Source organism: Teleopsis dalmanni, chromosome 1, assembly GCF_002237135.1.
Source record: "Teleopsis dalmanni isolate 2A chromosome 1, ASM223713v2, whole genome shotgun sequence".
Lineage (NCBI taxonomy): Eukaryota > Metazoa > Arthropoda > Insecta > Diptera > Diopsidae > Teleopsis > Teleopsis dalmanni.
The window spans coordinates 171,788,444-171,806,118 of record NC_051846.1 but is presented as its reverse complement, the minus strand read 5'-3'; the positions used below and the strand labels follow the sequence as shown (position 1 = coordinate 171,806,118).

The 17,675-nt window shown below is 26.7% G+C and overlaps 3 protein-coding genes across 3 annotated transcripts; 2 read left to right on the top strand and 1 right to left on the bottom strand.

Annotated features, from left to right (window-relative positions):
- Positions 1–842: 842 nt before the first annotated feature.
- Positions 843–2,847, top strand: LOC119670144 (inhibitor of growth protein 3). The gene is made up of 5 exons (XM_038080283.1): positions 843–873; positions 1,036–1,107; positions 1,177–2,074; positions 2,137–2,704; positions 2,756–2,847. The coding sequence occupies exons 1-4, from the start codon at positions 846–848 to the stop codon at positions 2,672–2,674; spliced, it is 1,536 nt and encodes a 511-aa protein (XP_037936211.1). The 5' UTR covers positions 843–845; the 3' UTR covers positions 2,675–2,704; positions 2,756–2,847.
- A 709-nt stretch (positions 2,848–3,556) lies between these two features.
- Positions 3,557–4,426, bottom strand: LOC119670146 (mpv17-like protein 2). Its single transcript, XM_038080290.1, has 2 exons — positions 4,397–4,426; positions 3,557–4,335 (listed from the first exon to the last, which is right to left on the bottom strand). The coding sequence occupies exon 2, from the start codon at positions 4,313–4,315 to the stop codon at positions 3,716–3,718; it is 600 nt and encodes a 199-aa protein (XP_037936218.1). The 5' UTR covers positions 4,316–4,335; positions 4,397–4,426; the 3' UTR covers positions 3,557–3,715.
- A 1,068-nt stretch (positions 4,427–5,494) lies between these two features.
- LOC119670141 (phosphatidylinositol 4,5-bisphosphate 5-phosphatase A) lies at positions 5,495–7,246 on the top strand. The gene has a single exon (XM_038080281.1). The coding sequence runs from the start codon at positions 5,563–5,565 to the stop codon at positions 7,018–7,020; it is 1,458 nt and encodes a 485-aa protein (XP_037936209.1). The 5' UTR covers positions 5,495–5,562; the 3' UTR covers positions 7,021–7,246.
- Positions 7,247–17,675: the final 10,429 nt, after the last annotated feature.

Below are 17,675 nucleotides of genomic sequence, written 5' to 3'. Positions count from 1 at the left end.
TTGAGTTATATGCCACCATATTTGCATTATAAACTTTGATGGTGGAAATCGACTGTGAGTTCAAAACTAGTTATAAATAGATTATTTTACGATTTCATTCAAAAATGCAACAACCAAAAATTTGACTGACTTATATACTAGGTCTGTTCCACGAGCTACTCGTAGTAGAAGTCAAATAAAACACAAGTAAAGTATAAACTGAAAGCGTAACACAAATAAAGTGCCAAATTTCGCTTTTTACACAAATTTTCATGGAACATCTATATACAAAGTCTGGTGAGAACACTAGTAACGCGCAAATAAGCAATACAGAATTTTAAATTCAAACGAAAACATACATCAACACAAATTTTACTTGAAATAAAATGTATAAGTAAAGTCTGTGTAGCATTTTCAAATTTCGACAGAGATGTTACGTACTTTTAGATGCTCTCATTGACAATTACAATTACAATTAATGGCACTTATTAAAATATATGCCAAGTTCTAAAATAAACTAAATACACATTGTCTGATAACTACAATATATATTTATATTAACTTAAATAATATATAATTCTATATGCATTGTTTATTTAATTTAATTTTAAGCTTATATAAAAATTTATATTAAAAAAGTACAAAAAATCATGTTAACAATAATTTTAAATTTTCTACTTTTTTGCAAAAAGTAGGTTTTGTATCATATTTGAACTGAGCAACCCTGTTAGGTTCATTTATGCTTCACATGACATTTCTAAACTTATGAGAATTGGTTAAGAAAATTTTATACGGAATAGCGTGAAAATTTTTACAGAAATAAAAAACTAATTTATTGTTCGGAATAAACTAAAAATTACAGAAATATGTTATATTTAGAGGATTATCTTGAAAGTAAGTATTTTTCATATTATTTTTTATGAAATAATATAAATCTACAAATGGGTGCTCCCCTGGCCATTGTAATGTAAACAATTATTTTTTTTTATTACTTGCCTATTTTGTTTATATATACATTTATGCGCAATTTCTAAATATATTTGTTTATGTTTCAAGTGATTGAGCATTTGCCTCAAGAGTTAAGAGATCGTTTCACGGAAATACGTGAATTAGACTTAAACGTACAAAGTAAGTAACTGAAATCTACGTCAAGTATTAAATGCAAACATCACAACCAATTTTAAATCCTGTTAATAGATAACATAGATACAATAGAAAAAAAGACTAGTTCATTCTTGCAGCAATGCAAAAGATCTGAAATTAATGAAGAAGAAATTGAAAATGGTACACAAAAGATACATGATGATTATATCAAAGTAATGGAGGACGCCGACGAAAAGGTATCAATAGCCACGCAAGCACATGAGTTAGTTTTGCGTTACTTACGGCGTTTGGATACTGAATTATTTAAATTTAAATGTGAATTAGAAGCTGATCACAATGGTATCACAGAAGTGTTGGAAAGACGTTCTTTAGAAATGGACAGTTTCTCAAATACATCAGCTGCAATGTTTAATGCACTACAAAAAGAAAATCTTTACTACAATTCGCCTAGTCTGTCTGCACACAATAATCATAGTGTGATGGGCCATTCAGGTGGTATAACATTGCCAGCTACACCTAATACCACCACAAAAGATAATCGTTATCGTACAACGAAAGCTGAGAAACGACGTGATAGCAACACATTACCTACAATACCAGAAAAACGTACAAATCTAAATACTAATATAATACCGACAGCAGCACCAATTACTGTAGTACGTCCCGTAACTCCTGCAGCTCATACTCATAATGTTATAAATGCAGGAGGTGTAGCATCACCTAGTCCAGGTCCCGCAAATGTTAGTTACAATTTACAACAAATAAGTAATTCTGGTTCCAATGCTATCGCTGTAGCTGCAAGTCAAGCTATTGTAGCTACACAACAAATGCAACAAGGTAGACGTACGGCTAGTTTGAAAGCAAGCTATGAAGCGATAAATGGTGCCACTGGGCCTACAGAATTTTGGATTAGCCGTGATATGGCAAGTGCTGCCCCAACGGCCACACAAAATTCACCCACACCCACCACTACTGAAAAGAAACAAAAGAAGTATGTTTATCGAATGAACACGTTAATTATATTATCCCGTTTTTTCTTTATTTTTTTTTTAGAAAAATAAACACAAACCAAGCATTTGCCAACGCTGCAGGTGTCAATACTGCACCTCCGTCAACAATTTCTTTGGCTTCTTCGTCCTCGTCATCATCATCATCCGTTGATTTATTACCATCAGTAGCTGTTGTTGCTGCTACTGCTACAGCGAATTCAACCAACATTCCAAGTTTAAGTTTAACAAGTACAACACCAAGTTTAGCGAATGCAGCAATTAATAATACTAATCGTGCCAGTTCTGTTGCTTCATCAGCAACAGCTACAACTCCCATTGTTACGGATACAAATCCTGTAACCGATAATGGTTTAAGTGTCGATCAGATACAAGATGGTGATTGGACTTATGATCCAAATGAACCACGTTATTGTACTTGTAATCAAGTATCATACGGTGATATGGTAGCTTGTGATAATGAAGCTTGTCCATATGAATGGTTTCATTATCCATGCGTTGGCATTACTCAACCACCTAAAGGCAAATGGTACTGTCCAAAATGCACTACTTCAATGCGTAGACGAGGAGGACGAAAAAATTAAACTAATATGTATGATGTTTTCAATTAAAAGGTAATGCATGATTAAATGTATAAATTATTTTTAAATTTCATCTTTCTACAGCAATAATTACATTCATAACCGTAAAATATGAACTTCATTATTATAAAATAAAGGAAAATTATGCTTTGCTTACAATGAAACCATTTTTTTTTTATTGCTAAAAGTATACATAAGAAAAGTAATAAATGGTCAAGCTTCTCTTCAGGAGCGCCCGAGTCTACGTCTTAGAGTCACTAAGGTTATTTATCTGGAATAACAAGAATAAGGTTGAGTTGATTCTCTCAATGCAGTTGTTCATTTCAAAAATATAAACTCAATTATGTTGAGGCTAGTTGAGCCAGTGCACTTGAGCACTTTAACTCTCTTTTAACTGCGAGGTTTCTTCACAACCCCTCTCTACGCCTTGACAGAATTATTGTTTATCACTTCATCAGACTAAGCAATAACTGACCTCAGATCTGCATACCTCCCCGAGGAGCCTGTAATTATTCTGAGATTCGATAACGTGGTGTTGTTGGTAAGCCTGCCAAAATAATTTCAGGGCTCTATCCTTTATGTATTTTTTGATCGGATCAATCTGGAGGTCCCTGACGATGTCATTCGTTCTAATGTACCATGGTACTTTGAAAAGTCTTTTAGGAGCCTAGCTTTGCCCAATTTCCAGCTGGCGAATAGTAGTGTTTGAGGCCTTGCTAAGCGCTACACAACCATATAGAATTGACGGTCGAATTATTTGCTTGTATATCAGCATTTTTGAATAGGACTTACTAAGATTTATAAAAAATAAAATTAAAAACAATCCAAAATATTTATTTCATATTTTACAATAAAAATATTGATTTTAATATTTTAGTTGCCAATTATGTATGAAAAAAATTTGCTTATTATCATATATCACAATTTAGTCACTACTACATAATTTTATGCATATACATATAGACTCATATATATGATTTTTAAATTTGTGTCAATATATAGTTAATTACAGTTGTATACAACACAATATACAATATATAGAAGTTAATCATTGTGTTTTACTTGGGAAGTGTAAACATCATAGCCCAAACTTATTACATTATCATAAAAAACGCGATATTTTAGAGGTAACCAATAAAAATTTACAAATTGTGCAACTGGCCATACAATCCATTCTGCTGTATATAATTTCCAAGCTTTTTGTTTCATTTCTTCCCACACCTCTTTACTTGACTTTCTTTCGAGTATGCCAAGGGTTATAAAGAATGCTGATATATATACAGGTGAACATATAAATTGATCGAGTACAATTTTCTGCATGACAACCTTCAACGTCCTACCAGGCATTCGTTTATCCAGGAACTTATACCAATAATGACAAATAACTCCAACAGTTACACCAGATGTTGCCATGTGGGAAGTGCGTTGTAAGCTATAACATTTAATGTCACCACAGAGATATTCATATTGTTGCTCAATGATATCACCAGTAGAGCTTAAGGACAATGATATGCCAACATTTGTAAGCAATAAAAATTTATCACTGAAAGCCTTACGATGCGCGGCTTTTAAATGCCGAAAATAATTTATTTTACTGACAGTCTTTATTGAACTAAGTAGACGAGTTATAATTTTGGAATTCATGTGTGTGTATATGAAAATATCTGCAAAAATAAAATGCTTTTTATTAGAAATTCAAAAATAATTAATTTATCTTTGCTTTACCTGTAGTAACAAAATATTAACCACTATGAACAATTTTATAACATTTTCTGATTTCTAACAATAAGAAAAAGTTTAGACAGTGAATATTTTTAGGTTTTTTATATTAATATAAACTGTGCAATTACCGAAAATGTAGTTGTCGTAGCAGCTTTGTTACCACCCCATTCTTAATTTTAGACTAAAGTCGCCGGAAAATACCACTTGCGGATTACGCAGAACTAAAGGGATATATTAATTATGTTATAAATAATATTATTTCCGTCACTTCATAGTACTTACTTCTGTTTATATAAAAGTTATTTTGTGTAGTTTATAAATTTATTTATTATATAAAACTTTTTCAATTATTTCGAAGCTGTAAGTTTTGATTATTAAAGTAATGTAAGCTATTTAAAAATATTTTAAATCTCTGGTAATGATTGAAAAATATTGATAAAATTTGCAAAACACAATAATAAAATTAACTTATTAACAAACTCACTAGAGCTGATACTAAAAACACAAAAATGACAACAAACATATAGATATGTAAAGCATTGTAACTTGCACGCGGTGGAATGGTGGCGTATGTTCAGTGCAAAATCTGTGGAATTTGTTGTTGATATTATTTCAAATTAGGTTCCAAATTATTAAACATATTGTTGAGGTTAAAAATTATTAAAACAATAGTAAAATATTAAAATAATAATAATTTACATTATTGAAATGAAATTTTAATTAATTAAAAATACAATTTCATTTATATCAGAATACATTTCATATATAATAATGAGTTTTAATATTTTCACTCCAATTTACGTTAAGTTCCACTGGTAGTCATAACAAAAACAGCTGTTTTGCTGGCAGCTACGGCCTTGATATAAATAAATAAATGATGAGCGCATTTGATATGAGCTCAGGTTTTATATTAATATATTTTCTCACTCAGCTCTTATTGTTGTTTAATTATTTATGCATAAAGTGTTGCTTAAGTTGCTGCATATAATACGCGCTATTTAATTAAAGTGTGTAACTTTTTTTTTTTTTTAAATTAGGCAAAAATTGTTTCAAAAGTTAATTTTTCGAGTGCAAAGTTGAAATATTTTATCTTTATAATTATTATTAAAAATACATACAATAAATATTGTAGTTAATACATTAATTAAACAATAATTAAAGCCAAAATAATGACAAGTGAGAAAGAACAATCAAAGTTGCAGCAATTGAACGATTACACAGTTTTTGTAGTAACCTGGAATGTGGGCAGTAAATTTCCAGACAATATATCGTTACGCAATCTTTTAGGTCTGCAATCCATTGCTGATGCAACAACTCTACCAGATATTTATGCTGTTGGCTTGCAAGAAGTTAACTCGCAACCACAACAACAGGTGTTGGGTCTATTTAAAGAAGATCCATGGTCACAAAAAACAAAAGATGCGCTGCGTGAATATAATTACGTTCTAATAAAAACGGAACAAATGCAGGGCTTGCTACTCTCAATGTTTGTTAAACGTATACATGTGCCACATTTGCGCGATATAGAAGCGGAATTTACACGTACTGGCTTCGGTGGTATATGGGGCAATAAAGGTGCCGTAAGCATACGTTTCACACTTTATGGCTGTGGTATGACATTTGTTGCAGCACATTTAGCTGCACATGACCAACATTTGGATGAACGCATTGAGGATTATAAACAAATTTTGGAAAATCATCATTATCATGTTACACGTTATCGTGAAATATTTGATCATGATTATGTGTTTTGGTTTGGAGATCTGAACTTTCGTTTAAAGGGCGAAGATAGCTCAGAAGAGGTTATAGAAGCTGTACGTAAAGAAAAAACAGCCGAACTTTTAAAACGTGATCAATTGTTAGATATTAGAGAAGTAAGTCAGCAGGCTTTTCAATTAATGCATGAACGTACACCAGAATTTCCACCTACATTTAAATTTAAAGAAGGCACATCCGATTATGATCCCAAACGAAGACCAGCTTGGACAGATCGTATACTTTATGCAGTACAACCATTGAATCGACAACCCAATATGCCACTCTCTATCGAACAACGTTCTTATAAATCATTTCCTGGTTATACAATGAGTGACCACAAACCAGTTACCAGTGAATTTTTACTTAAATTGTATCCAAATTATCGTGCACCTTGTGTGGAATTTACTGATATACCAATTTGGGAAATTGGTGAAGAATATACTGTTGAATATAAAAAACCAAACGATTTTGAGGAACGTGATCATGATTGGATTGGTATCTATCGTGTAAATTATGCGAGCCTTACTGAATATATAGCATATGAATATGTGAATCAAGCAGAAACACCGCCATCATCAGACTCAACTGAGGTGGATACATATTTTGATACACCATCCACACATAGAAGAGGACGTCATCATCATCGTAATCGACAACGTTTACGTCGGCAAAGAGAAGCTAATGATGAATTAGTGCGTATCGATTTCTCAGATGATATTGAATTGAAATGTAATGAAACTTATTTATTGATCTATGTTCAAAACACTGGTTTACGTGGTGTGACGAGCATAGCTGGCATGAGTAATGCATTTCAAACTATAAAACGACGTCGTCGTTCACGTTCACCACGTGCTGAGCATGCTGATTAGATGTCCAAAAAAATAATTTTGTGCTGCTATAACACATATGTTATAGGTATATGTTAGATAAACCCAAAGGTCGGAAAAGGAGTATATGAATTACGTGTAACAATTTTAAATAAGTTTATCTATATCGCAATAGTTATATTTTGAAACAAAATACGAATCAATATAGAGATGAGCTTTAGATTTTTATATTTTTATATATATTTTTAACAAATTAGTGGGTCTTAAGTTTTTATTTTTACTAACATATTTTTAAGTTATATTTAATTAAAATGTACGCTTTAACATGTTATCTTTAACATTTTTATCTCTAACATATTATCAAAAAATCACAAAAGCCTATAAATTCTATTAAGCTTAGATAACTTAAAAAGACAAATTGTTAAACACTGGTGCTAGTGTATCAATCCTACAAGTGCTATTAGTTTTGTTTAAATAATATTGTATTTAGTTGCTTAATTAGCTTAAGTTTATGTGACATTTAAGTTATATAAATGTATATACATACATAATATGTATATATAGCAGACCAAACACACATTTTGGAAGAAGAAATCAGTTAGTCCTATACTAACAATAAAGCTTCTGCTTAAGATCTATTTTATTATTACACAAACGCTTCATATTTAATCCAAGAATATTTTTATTTAAAATTTATTGGCAGATTTCCTTACTTTATTATGTTTATATGTAAAGATTATATTATATATATTTTAATTAAAATTATTTTCATTTTAGATAACTTAAAAATTCATATTTAATGCAAGGATATTTTTTATTTTAAATTTATTGGCAAATTTCCTTACTTTGTTGTATTTTTGTTATGTTTATATGTATATTATAAATATTATGGTTATATGTAAAGATTAAAAAAAATACTAATATAAAAAAAAATTGTAATTGATTTTAAATTAATTAGAGTATAACTCAAAAATTAAAAGAACTGTAAAATAGTTTTAAATATTAAATATTTTTGTGGACTTTCTTTCATTGCTATATGATAGCAATTAAAAATATAAAATATTATTTAATATTCCATATAAATATCTAGTATAATAAAATTATTCAAGCATGTAACAAATATTAAAATTAACCGAACAAAACCTTGTATTAAACAATAATAATATAAGCTCATGATAAGGGTATTAAATACTCTATAGAAGAAACTATATTAAAGTATTGTAAATCATTTAATCAAATAAATATTAAATTTAATTTTGAAACAATGTATATTCAGTAAAAAAAGTTTTTAAATTAGTTAATCTAAAGAATTTTATAACTCAACTATGAACAAAAAAAAGTTGCCAACAATATAACAAATTACATTTAAAAAACAAACTATTTTATTCAGTTAATTCATATAAATTATTTTTACGTTACATATAAAATTTTATTTTTTCTATTGGTTAAGTTGTTTTTTAATTATCACTTTTGTAAAATAAATATTTAATTATAATTTTGATAAGATTTCATGTCGATAAGAAAAATCTAATTGTATTTTGTGATAAGTAAAGTAAACATTGCATTTCAGTAATGTGGTTTGTGGTTAAATATTAAAACCAGAACCACTCTTTTGATATACTAAACGATTTCACACACATCTATTTTATGTATGTATTTCTAAAATGTTTATACAATTATAAAAAAAAAATTATATATGAATTTTAAAGCAAAATTGTTATTTTATACCATTTTAGTAAATAATAAATGTTTAAATAAGAAAAATATTTTAGCACTTCTTGATTCAGCAATATTTTTATGAGCAATAGCAACCAATTTATATTGAATCTAACATCCATATTAGTAATCTGGGCGTAGGTTGTATACGTCTGTCATCTGGGTGTAGTTCCGATTTACCGGGTACACCCCTTTGACAACGGATTTTTGAGTATATGTCAATATTTTAAGAAATTTTTTCCAAAACAATAGAATATGCCAATATAGTTTACTTATATAGCTTAAGATTACATCACATCAAGTAATACACACCATCAAGTAATACTAGATTTTACAGACATCTGAGTGCTATTTCCAAATCTACACTTTTCATAAAATTAAGCACAACCCTCAAAAAAAAAACAGCGATAGCCTTCATCGGAATACAGCATGACCATACTAGAAGACTCAAAGATTCTAATATAAAATTGTGTTTAAATGACAAATCCATCAAGTTTGCTAATAAGGAGTCACTTCTAGACACAATTTTATTCCTCATATTCCTCAGAATGTTCAGAATGCCATTTTTTAATATATTCAACAGAAGAATCCTTTGGGTACGCGTAATCTAGTCGAAGTAAAAACTAAGATGTTCTACTATGAGGAGATCTTTAGCGAACGTGTTCGGAATTTGGTAGAAAATAAACTTAGCACAATAGAACGCTTCCGTATTATTGAGAGGAAAGTTCTTCGCGACAGTATCAACTACAAATACAAGTACAATGGCCTCTATAATAGAGGCATTTAAGGTGGAAAGATTGAATAAGTACTCGCACAATCTCCCTCCTAATATTGTAAGATATGTCTCACACTGTGGCTTTCAAACCTTTTAACCTACAGCTAAAAAAAAAATATGACGCATCCTTATTGTTGGTGGATCCACGTGAAAATATTCAAATTAAAATCCAGATATCCCAAAAACTAAACTAGAATAGCTAATTCGGTATAGAGGTAATACTGCTATAACTAAATACTCTGACAGTCACACATCCGACTAGAATTCTAACCTCTTCTGTCTATACTTTAAAATCAGTTTTTCAGCACTTGGCGTCAAACGTAGAAGCAAGTAGATCGTTAAAACTTTACACTCCTCTACTTTTATTATTTCAAAATAAATGCATTTATATAGAAATAACTGCCTTTAGGTGTAGAATCCCTCTAATGTGAATTCCTGGTACTAGCAACAACTGCCCTAAAATGCAAATTTATTCTATAACTTGTAAAAATTCGGTGTGTTTTTTTATGTTAGCGTTGATATATAATATATATATTTTTAGGCTTTATTCCGTTGTTGACGATGTTATTCTATGTGTGATTTGTTTGGTGACATATAACAAGAATTTATTTAATTAAGAATGTTGTTTAATGCGCAAGTAAATTCTTGTTTGTTAAAAGCAAATTCTTAAGTTTGTTAAAAATATCCGGATATTTATCTAATTTGCATAGTTTTTAGGATTAGAAACACGTTTAATCATTCTTTAGTTTTAAAAAAAACTGTTGTTGTTTTTGTTTTACAAAATATAAATATTAACAGCAAAACTGAATAATAATTTAATATATATATACAATTTAATATATATATACAATTTAATATATAAATAATATAATATATAACGCAGAGTACAGGTAACGTTAACGGAAAAATACCAGTAAGTATCGGAATTTTTATTAGCTATAAGTATGTCTATGTCCACACATAAAACCTCATAAACCATTCCCATAAACCTTTCTTTATGAATAAAATAGTTGGATTAATTACATTTCCTAATTTAAATTAAACAAATAGTTTAATAAATCAATTATTTTTATATATAAATTTATAATGCATTCATATTTAGTCTCCGATAATTTTCAAAACTTGATGGCCTTTCCTGGAAATGTTTAAAATATTAAATCTTATACGTGTTATAGAAGTGTTAAGCTTTCTAGACTCACTTTAAGAGAGATATGTAAGATCTATTAAACACATCATCATCTACATAATTAATAGCGCAACGATCCTATTTGAATCTTGACCTTGCTATATTAAATATATGTTCAAGTTATATACGAATATTCATATATATGTATATGATATTTTCTTACTATATATCGTTTAAAACATGATATAACTCTACATTTATTGTAAACAAATTAGAAAAGTGTTTTGTAAAAGTAGTAGTGTTTACTTACCTTGATCCAAAAATGCGGCGACATCTGTTTTTTTTAAGATAAATCATACACAAACATATTAAATCAGTTTAATTTAAGGATCATCAACAATTTACGGGGTTACCAGATTTTTGTTTTGGTTTTCATTGGAGACTTAATTATATGGTGGATTCAAATTCCGACGTAAAACCTCATATACATATGAGTGAAGTTTCGCTGTATATATTAGTTTACTACATCCAGATTGGATTAAATGATGGACTCTAATATTAATGCATTACATCACATATGTAGTTATAAATGAAGTTTCGTTGCATATATTGGTTCACTATATCTTGATTATTCTAATTATCCAGCAGACCAGTATAGAAGTAATGTGTCAGCTTGTTAAAATACCTGACGTGATTGGAGATTTGTCTATATGGCGGATTCCAAATCCGACGTAAAATCTCTTATATCAATGAGTAAAGTTTTGCTCATGTTGAGACTTACCGCTCATAATAGACAGTGTGTTAACATGTTGAGACTGCTATAAGAACAACGTTGGCATTTATAAAATCAATTCAATTTATTTCTTTGTCTTGTTATCAATGTAAAAATGTAGTGTATAAGGATCCAAGCTATACCGACAAATGTGTTAGCTTTCTGGAAATATTTTGTGAAATTGTGGCGCTCAGAAAACTGTAGAAAACTCGTTCCATATTGGAGAATATTTTCATATACCTTACATTCATAGATATAATGAAATATGTGTATATTACTTGTTAATGGTGTGACAATGTTACAAACTGTAACATGTCACAAATTATCTTTACTAATTTCTATAAAAATTATCTTAAAAACATGGTTTTTATGTAAATATATAGATAATTTCTTCTTTTCTTTTCTTTTCATTTTTCTCGTGGTTTGATAGTATCAAATCATTCAACTCAGACCTCTTTTATCAATCTTAAAAAAAGATCGTTTAAAACAACTGACTTATAAACTATGTTATTAAAGGTTGAAGCTTCTTTATTCGTTTATACAAAGTATACGAAATTATTTTATTGATATAGCACTTTTTTAAATATATTTTTTACCAGAATACTTTCACGTGTTACAAAAAAAATCATAGCCTAGCATTTACTTCACAATTCTGTAATTTAACACGTTTGAGGAAGTGAGTAACTGAATTGCAATATTTATAGAATAATTATTTAAATGATAATATTCCATTTTTTAATCTTCGAGTACGATTCATTTTTGGTAATACATTCAATTCAAGGCCCTAATAATTTGGAGTGGATCCATTCTGGTTAAAATGTGATTTTTTACCTTATGCATCTAACTTAACCTATTCTAAATTCAGTTTCTATTTGTTTTTTAAAATACTTTTAAAGTATATAAAAGGTGATTATATACACACATCTGGATATACATTAGATATAATACTCGTAGTACTAGGTTATATATAATAAAACTTCGTTAATAGCAACTAATTTTATGTAAAATAAAAAATAATTTGTAGAAGCTCTGCTACTCTTTGTTGATGTACAGCACTTAACTTCATCTTTATCTTCCTATACAAAATTATCTCAATTCCTTTTGAGGGGCTTAAAATTTATTTTATATTTCCATTATAATTTCTATATCTTATGTCTAAAAATCTATTTCAAATAGAAGAAAAGGTAATGGTTGGGAAATGATCAAATCTTATGTTAATTAACCGATTCTTTAGATTGACTATATAGCTGTTTTCGATATATCTTAATTTCTATGTATGTACAGTTATCTATACTAGCATCATTACGTTTACAACGTCAATGATTTGTACCAATAGAAGTATGGAGATTTAATGTCATCTATAAAGATATAATTATAAATATATATTTTTATCGTCAAGTCTAGAATATATATAGATAAATAAAAACGTTGAAAAGCGAAAGCCAGGCGCTATCTATAAAGCTATTTTAATTTTTTTGGAATAAGTTTTCATGAGGAGCTAGCTGGACTTGCCTTATATGACCTAACCTAAGCTAATACAAATCTCTGTATTCGTATTAATCTATATAAAAAAATGTTCTAAAAAATACTTTATTGTAGTAATTATTATATACACATATGTCGTATATATATATTATTTTTATGTACATATATATTCATATATATCATAAATCAATTAGTGTAAACATTAGAGAGATGTCTTCAAGTCCGCGTCATTTGTTGATTTTCAAGTAGTAAACAGGATAAATTTTATCCTGTTTTATTTAACTTATCATCTTGTTCCTTTATTATTATTGTTTTAATTTTTTTAATCCTTTTTTATCTAGCTACTACTTTAGTGAATCTTTACTAATATAAGTACTGGTAGCGCAACTATATTGTAATAATTGGCTATGCTAGGAGGGTTATTTTTTGAAAATCCTAGCCAGCTCCAGGACTGGCGTTTAAAAAACATTTTAGACTTAGCTAAAGGATCAAGGTAGTAATAAACAAGTCTATATTTTCTTTCAAATAAGAAATAAAAAAGTTTTTTTTTATGTTTTAAATAACATTTTATATAAAAGGTTTTATTATCGTTGTATATTGTTCCTTTTAATAGTTTTAATAAATAGATTCTTATTTTTAAATACAAAATTATTGTTTACTTTTATATAAATTTTATTATAAATTTTTCACATTTCCAACAAAAAAAAAATTATTGTATTATTTAAATATTTAATAATTTTATTTATTTATTTAATAATTTGATATATATTAATAATTAGGTTTGGCAGAATTTTTTCTTAAAATTTAAATTTAATTGATCGTTTTGATTTTGTTCATGTAAAATATACACTTATAAGTAGTATTTTTAGTATATTCGAGAATATTTATCATATATTTATATATTTTTATATATGTATATATATTAAACTCATGCTTTTTTATGTAGTATAATTTATTCAAATTGTTAAAAATGGACAGTTTTAGAATTTAGCTGCTTTTCAGTCATACAAGTTGCAGTAAAATTATAATATTTTATAAATAAAATTTTATAATATTAATACGATTAAATTTACAAATATTATAGTACATATTTTATGATAAAATATGGATATACAAAATGTATCAATACAAAATAAATTTTTATCAAAATTTTTAATTCATATTTACAACATTTTTTAATTTTTTAATGCAAAAATTTTATAAAAATTGTAAAAATACGTTTTATATTTTCTTATAACATTTAGTTTTAATTTGACTTTATTAGGATTTAACATTTTTCCATATAATATTTTTATATTTTAAATCAAAAAAATTAAAGCATTAGTTCACAAAGTTTTTTTCATTCTCTTATTTAGTAAATCAAAGCAAATTTCATTCCAAATTTTTGCATAAAAGTAAACATTTAAATATATAAAATCAATAAATTAATTAAAATTTAGTTTTGAGTTATATAAAATTTATGTTTATATACTATTAAAATATATACAAAAAATTCATAATTGCTAAAACTACTACAGTATTCGTATTTTGTTAATTCTTAAACAAAATATATAAAATTTGTTAAATTTATATTAATAGACATATAGTAATAAAAAGTATATTCATGTGCGATGAATTGTGCAATTTAAAATAATTATTTAACTTATTATTTATATTTTTAATATTCATTGCTTGTTTGTTCGTTGTTTTGTTAACAATGTAAAATTTAAGATCACAAAACTAAAATATAAATTTTTATAAACTAATAACTAAAATGCTAAATGGATGAGAGCAATAAAAAAATGTTATTAACTAAAATGAAAAATAATAATATGTATTGTACTGTTTATAGTTTCTTTGAATAAAATTTATAAATTAAAATACATATACAGGGTATTATATAAGTTTTTAAAATATTACTATTAAATACAAAATAAAAAAATAAATATATTTAATAATTACTATATTTTATTATAGTTTTGACATCATAATTTAATTTATTTTAATGTAACTAAATTTTTTTTTTTATTTTAAATAATGATTTATAGTTCTGAGGCCTAAAAAGGGAAAAAAGGGAATACAAATTAAATACTGAGGATATCAAAAATACTGAGAAATCAGGAGTCCAAAGTTAAGTAGGGAGAAAATATATGAAATAGGTGTTATAAAGAACACCTTATCAAGTTAGAAATGAACTGAAATAGCTGTCAATTGAATCATCTTATTATTAAAAGCAGGAGCATCAAATCGGTAATTAACCCATTCCGATTTAATTTAAAATAATTATATCGGTCTACACCGATTTTGATTCAAACAAAAATAAGTTTCTTTTTGTTCAGTTTTGTTTGAATATGTTTTATAGTATTTAGCTATGTTACAAATTCTATTCATTAAAATAAAATAAAAAAATAAATATTGTTTTTTAAATTCTATTAATTAAAGTTTTAACAATCGATGAGAAATGCACATGAAGAAACAAATACCAAACTTTACGGTGCTAAACCGAAATAATCCATTATATTTTTTTCAGTTCGGTTCCGTTTTTGCTCTATAAAAAAAATTAGTTATTTTTGGTTTTCGTTTCAGTTCCGGTTCGAAGCTTTGAATAAAAGTAGATAAAATAATAATAGTTTTATATTTTCTTAAGAGAAAAAAAATGAAAATATTTAAAATTTTACGTCTTCTGGATAAAACTTGAAGAGGTAAGCAGAGTATTATATAGAGTAGAGTTTTTCAACCCAAAAACGAAAGACGAACAGAAAAAAATATTTGAAGTTAACGAGGTAAGCAGAGTCTAATGTGGAGCAGTGTTTTCTAACCCAAAAACGAAGTATGGACAAATAAAATATTTGATGAGTTTTTCAAGAACTGGTGCTAATATTTTCCAAAAAAAAAAAATATCATAAGAGACAAAAATAATTTTTTTTTTGTAGCATTGATATGAATGCCATGGACCGGTGGTTGAGAAACGCTGACATAAGAATTTTAAAATATTAAATATATTATGAAATATATCATAAACCTTATTAGAATATTGGAAGATTATACAATTATATTATGTTTTGAAGGTAGATCTGTTATTTCACAAAAGGGAAAGGATTAAAATTCAATGAATAAACTTGTTTAGGTTCGTCCTATCCAACTATAAAATTTGAATAATTTTCGAAACTAAATCTGTTAATCTGGCAAATAAAAGATTTACGGAAAAAGAACAAGTTTTATTGGGACACGAGAAAGATGTCAAATCAAAAAAGTTTTTGAAAATAAATGTATTACTTTAAGAAATAGTTTGTATTTGAACCAAATGTGAAAATAATATTAGACTCTAAGAAGATTATAAAATCGGAATGACTTTCAAAAGTAGAGGGATTTACAAAACAAAAAAAAACCACAAAGGCACAAATTTAATTAGAACAGTTTTCAGAACTCCTTACTTAGGGCATTAAACAAACAAGATATCTATGAAACAAAAATTAAAGATAAGATTATTAACTCAACATCTCTTAATGGAAAATTTAAAGAGCCAGACAAAGAGCAATGGGACATAAGAATTAATAAACTAGAGAAATTTTCGAAAATGTTATTCAATACTTTAATTACTTTACTTTATTATAATAATAATTTATAGTTATTATAAAAAAATAATTATAATAATTACCATTATAATATAATTATAATAATAATTATAATTTAATTATAATAGATTGTACTTTCATATATTATATATTATTTTACATATATTATTATTATAATTATTATAATATAATTATAATAATAATAATTATTATTATTATAATAATTAATAATTATAATAATAATTATAATATAATTTTAATGATACTCATAATTATAATTATAATTATAATGATAATTATAATATAATTTATAATGATAATTATAATATAATTATAATATATTTTCGAAAACAGATCTTTTATCTCAAGAAAGGGAATAGAGACATTTATTATAATATGTTTAGTATAGGTATAAAAAATGTAACAATTGTAAGGACCAAGGAAATAGCATTTAATATATAGTGAGCACTATATATTAGTGCTCACTATATATAAGTAAATTACAAAAATATTAAAAAATAATTTAGACATTCTTCTCTCTACATGTCAAATAGGCCTCTTAGTACCTCTATCGTAAATTTACTAAAAAATTGATAATTTTTGTTCTTGAAGGTTTTTAATTCTATAGTGATATAGTGATGCTGAGTAATATAAAAATTGTTTAAAAATGAAATGATTTTTTAAATAATATACAATAGTGCTTTAATTTCAGTATAAATTTCAAATTTTAAGGTTAAATTTGAACATTGTGTTCAACCACTGTATATATCCAAAATTATTCGACCTACTTGAAGGTGTCATCTGCTCAATATATCTTTTATTTTCGGTTTCTATAATAAAAATACATATTTCAGCAAATCTCGAATATCGAATGTTTTATAGTGTTGGAACACTTTCGAGAATATAGTTGAAGATTGAACTTGATTTTCGGTTACAACGAATCTTAAATCGATTACAATACATAAACAGTATGTATATTGTCTTTATTCGAACAACGAAATACTTCAATCAGTGCGAATAATATTAAACACTGTGTAGAAAATAGTATAGTTTAAATATAAATTTATACTGTATATAAAAATTGATCAAAATCTTGCAGTCAATAGTTTCAGTTCATATGAAATAATAATTAAAATATATATCTACACATAGTATCTGTTACATTAAAGGCCAGTTATAAATTTACTGTATTATTATCGAATAATAAAAGATCATATAATATCGCCCACAAAAAACGCATCGTTTTGTGTAAAACTGATATTATGCAAT

What these genes read in the sequence shown, in the direction of transcription:
- LOC119670144 (XM_038080283.1), top strand. Translation starts at nt 846, where the DNA reads ATGTTATATTTAGAGGATTATCTTGAAA. An exon ending in ATTAGACTTAAACGTACAAA is followed by an intron (nt 1,108 to 1,176) that starts GTAAGTAACTGA and finishes TCCTGTTAATAG; the next exon opens with ATAACATAGATACAATAGAA. An exon ending in ACTGAAAAGAAACAAAAGAA is followed by an intron (nt 2,075 to 2,136) that starts GTATGTTTATCG and finishes TTTTTTTTTTAG; the next exon opens with AAAAATAAACACAAACCAAG.
- LOC119670141 (XM_038080281.1), top strand. Translation starts at nt 5,563, where the DNA reads ATGACAAGTGAGAAAGAACAATCAAAGTTGCAGCAATTGAACGATTAC.
- LOC119670146 (XM_038080290.1), bottom strand. Translation starts at nt 4,315, where the DNA reads ATGAATTCCAAAATTATAACTCGTCTACTTAGTTCAATAAAGACTGTC.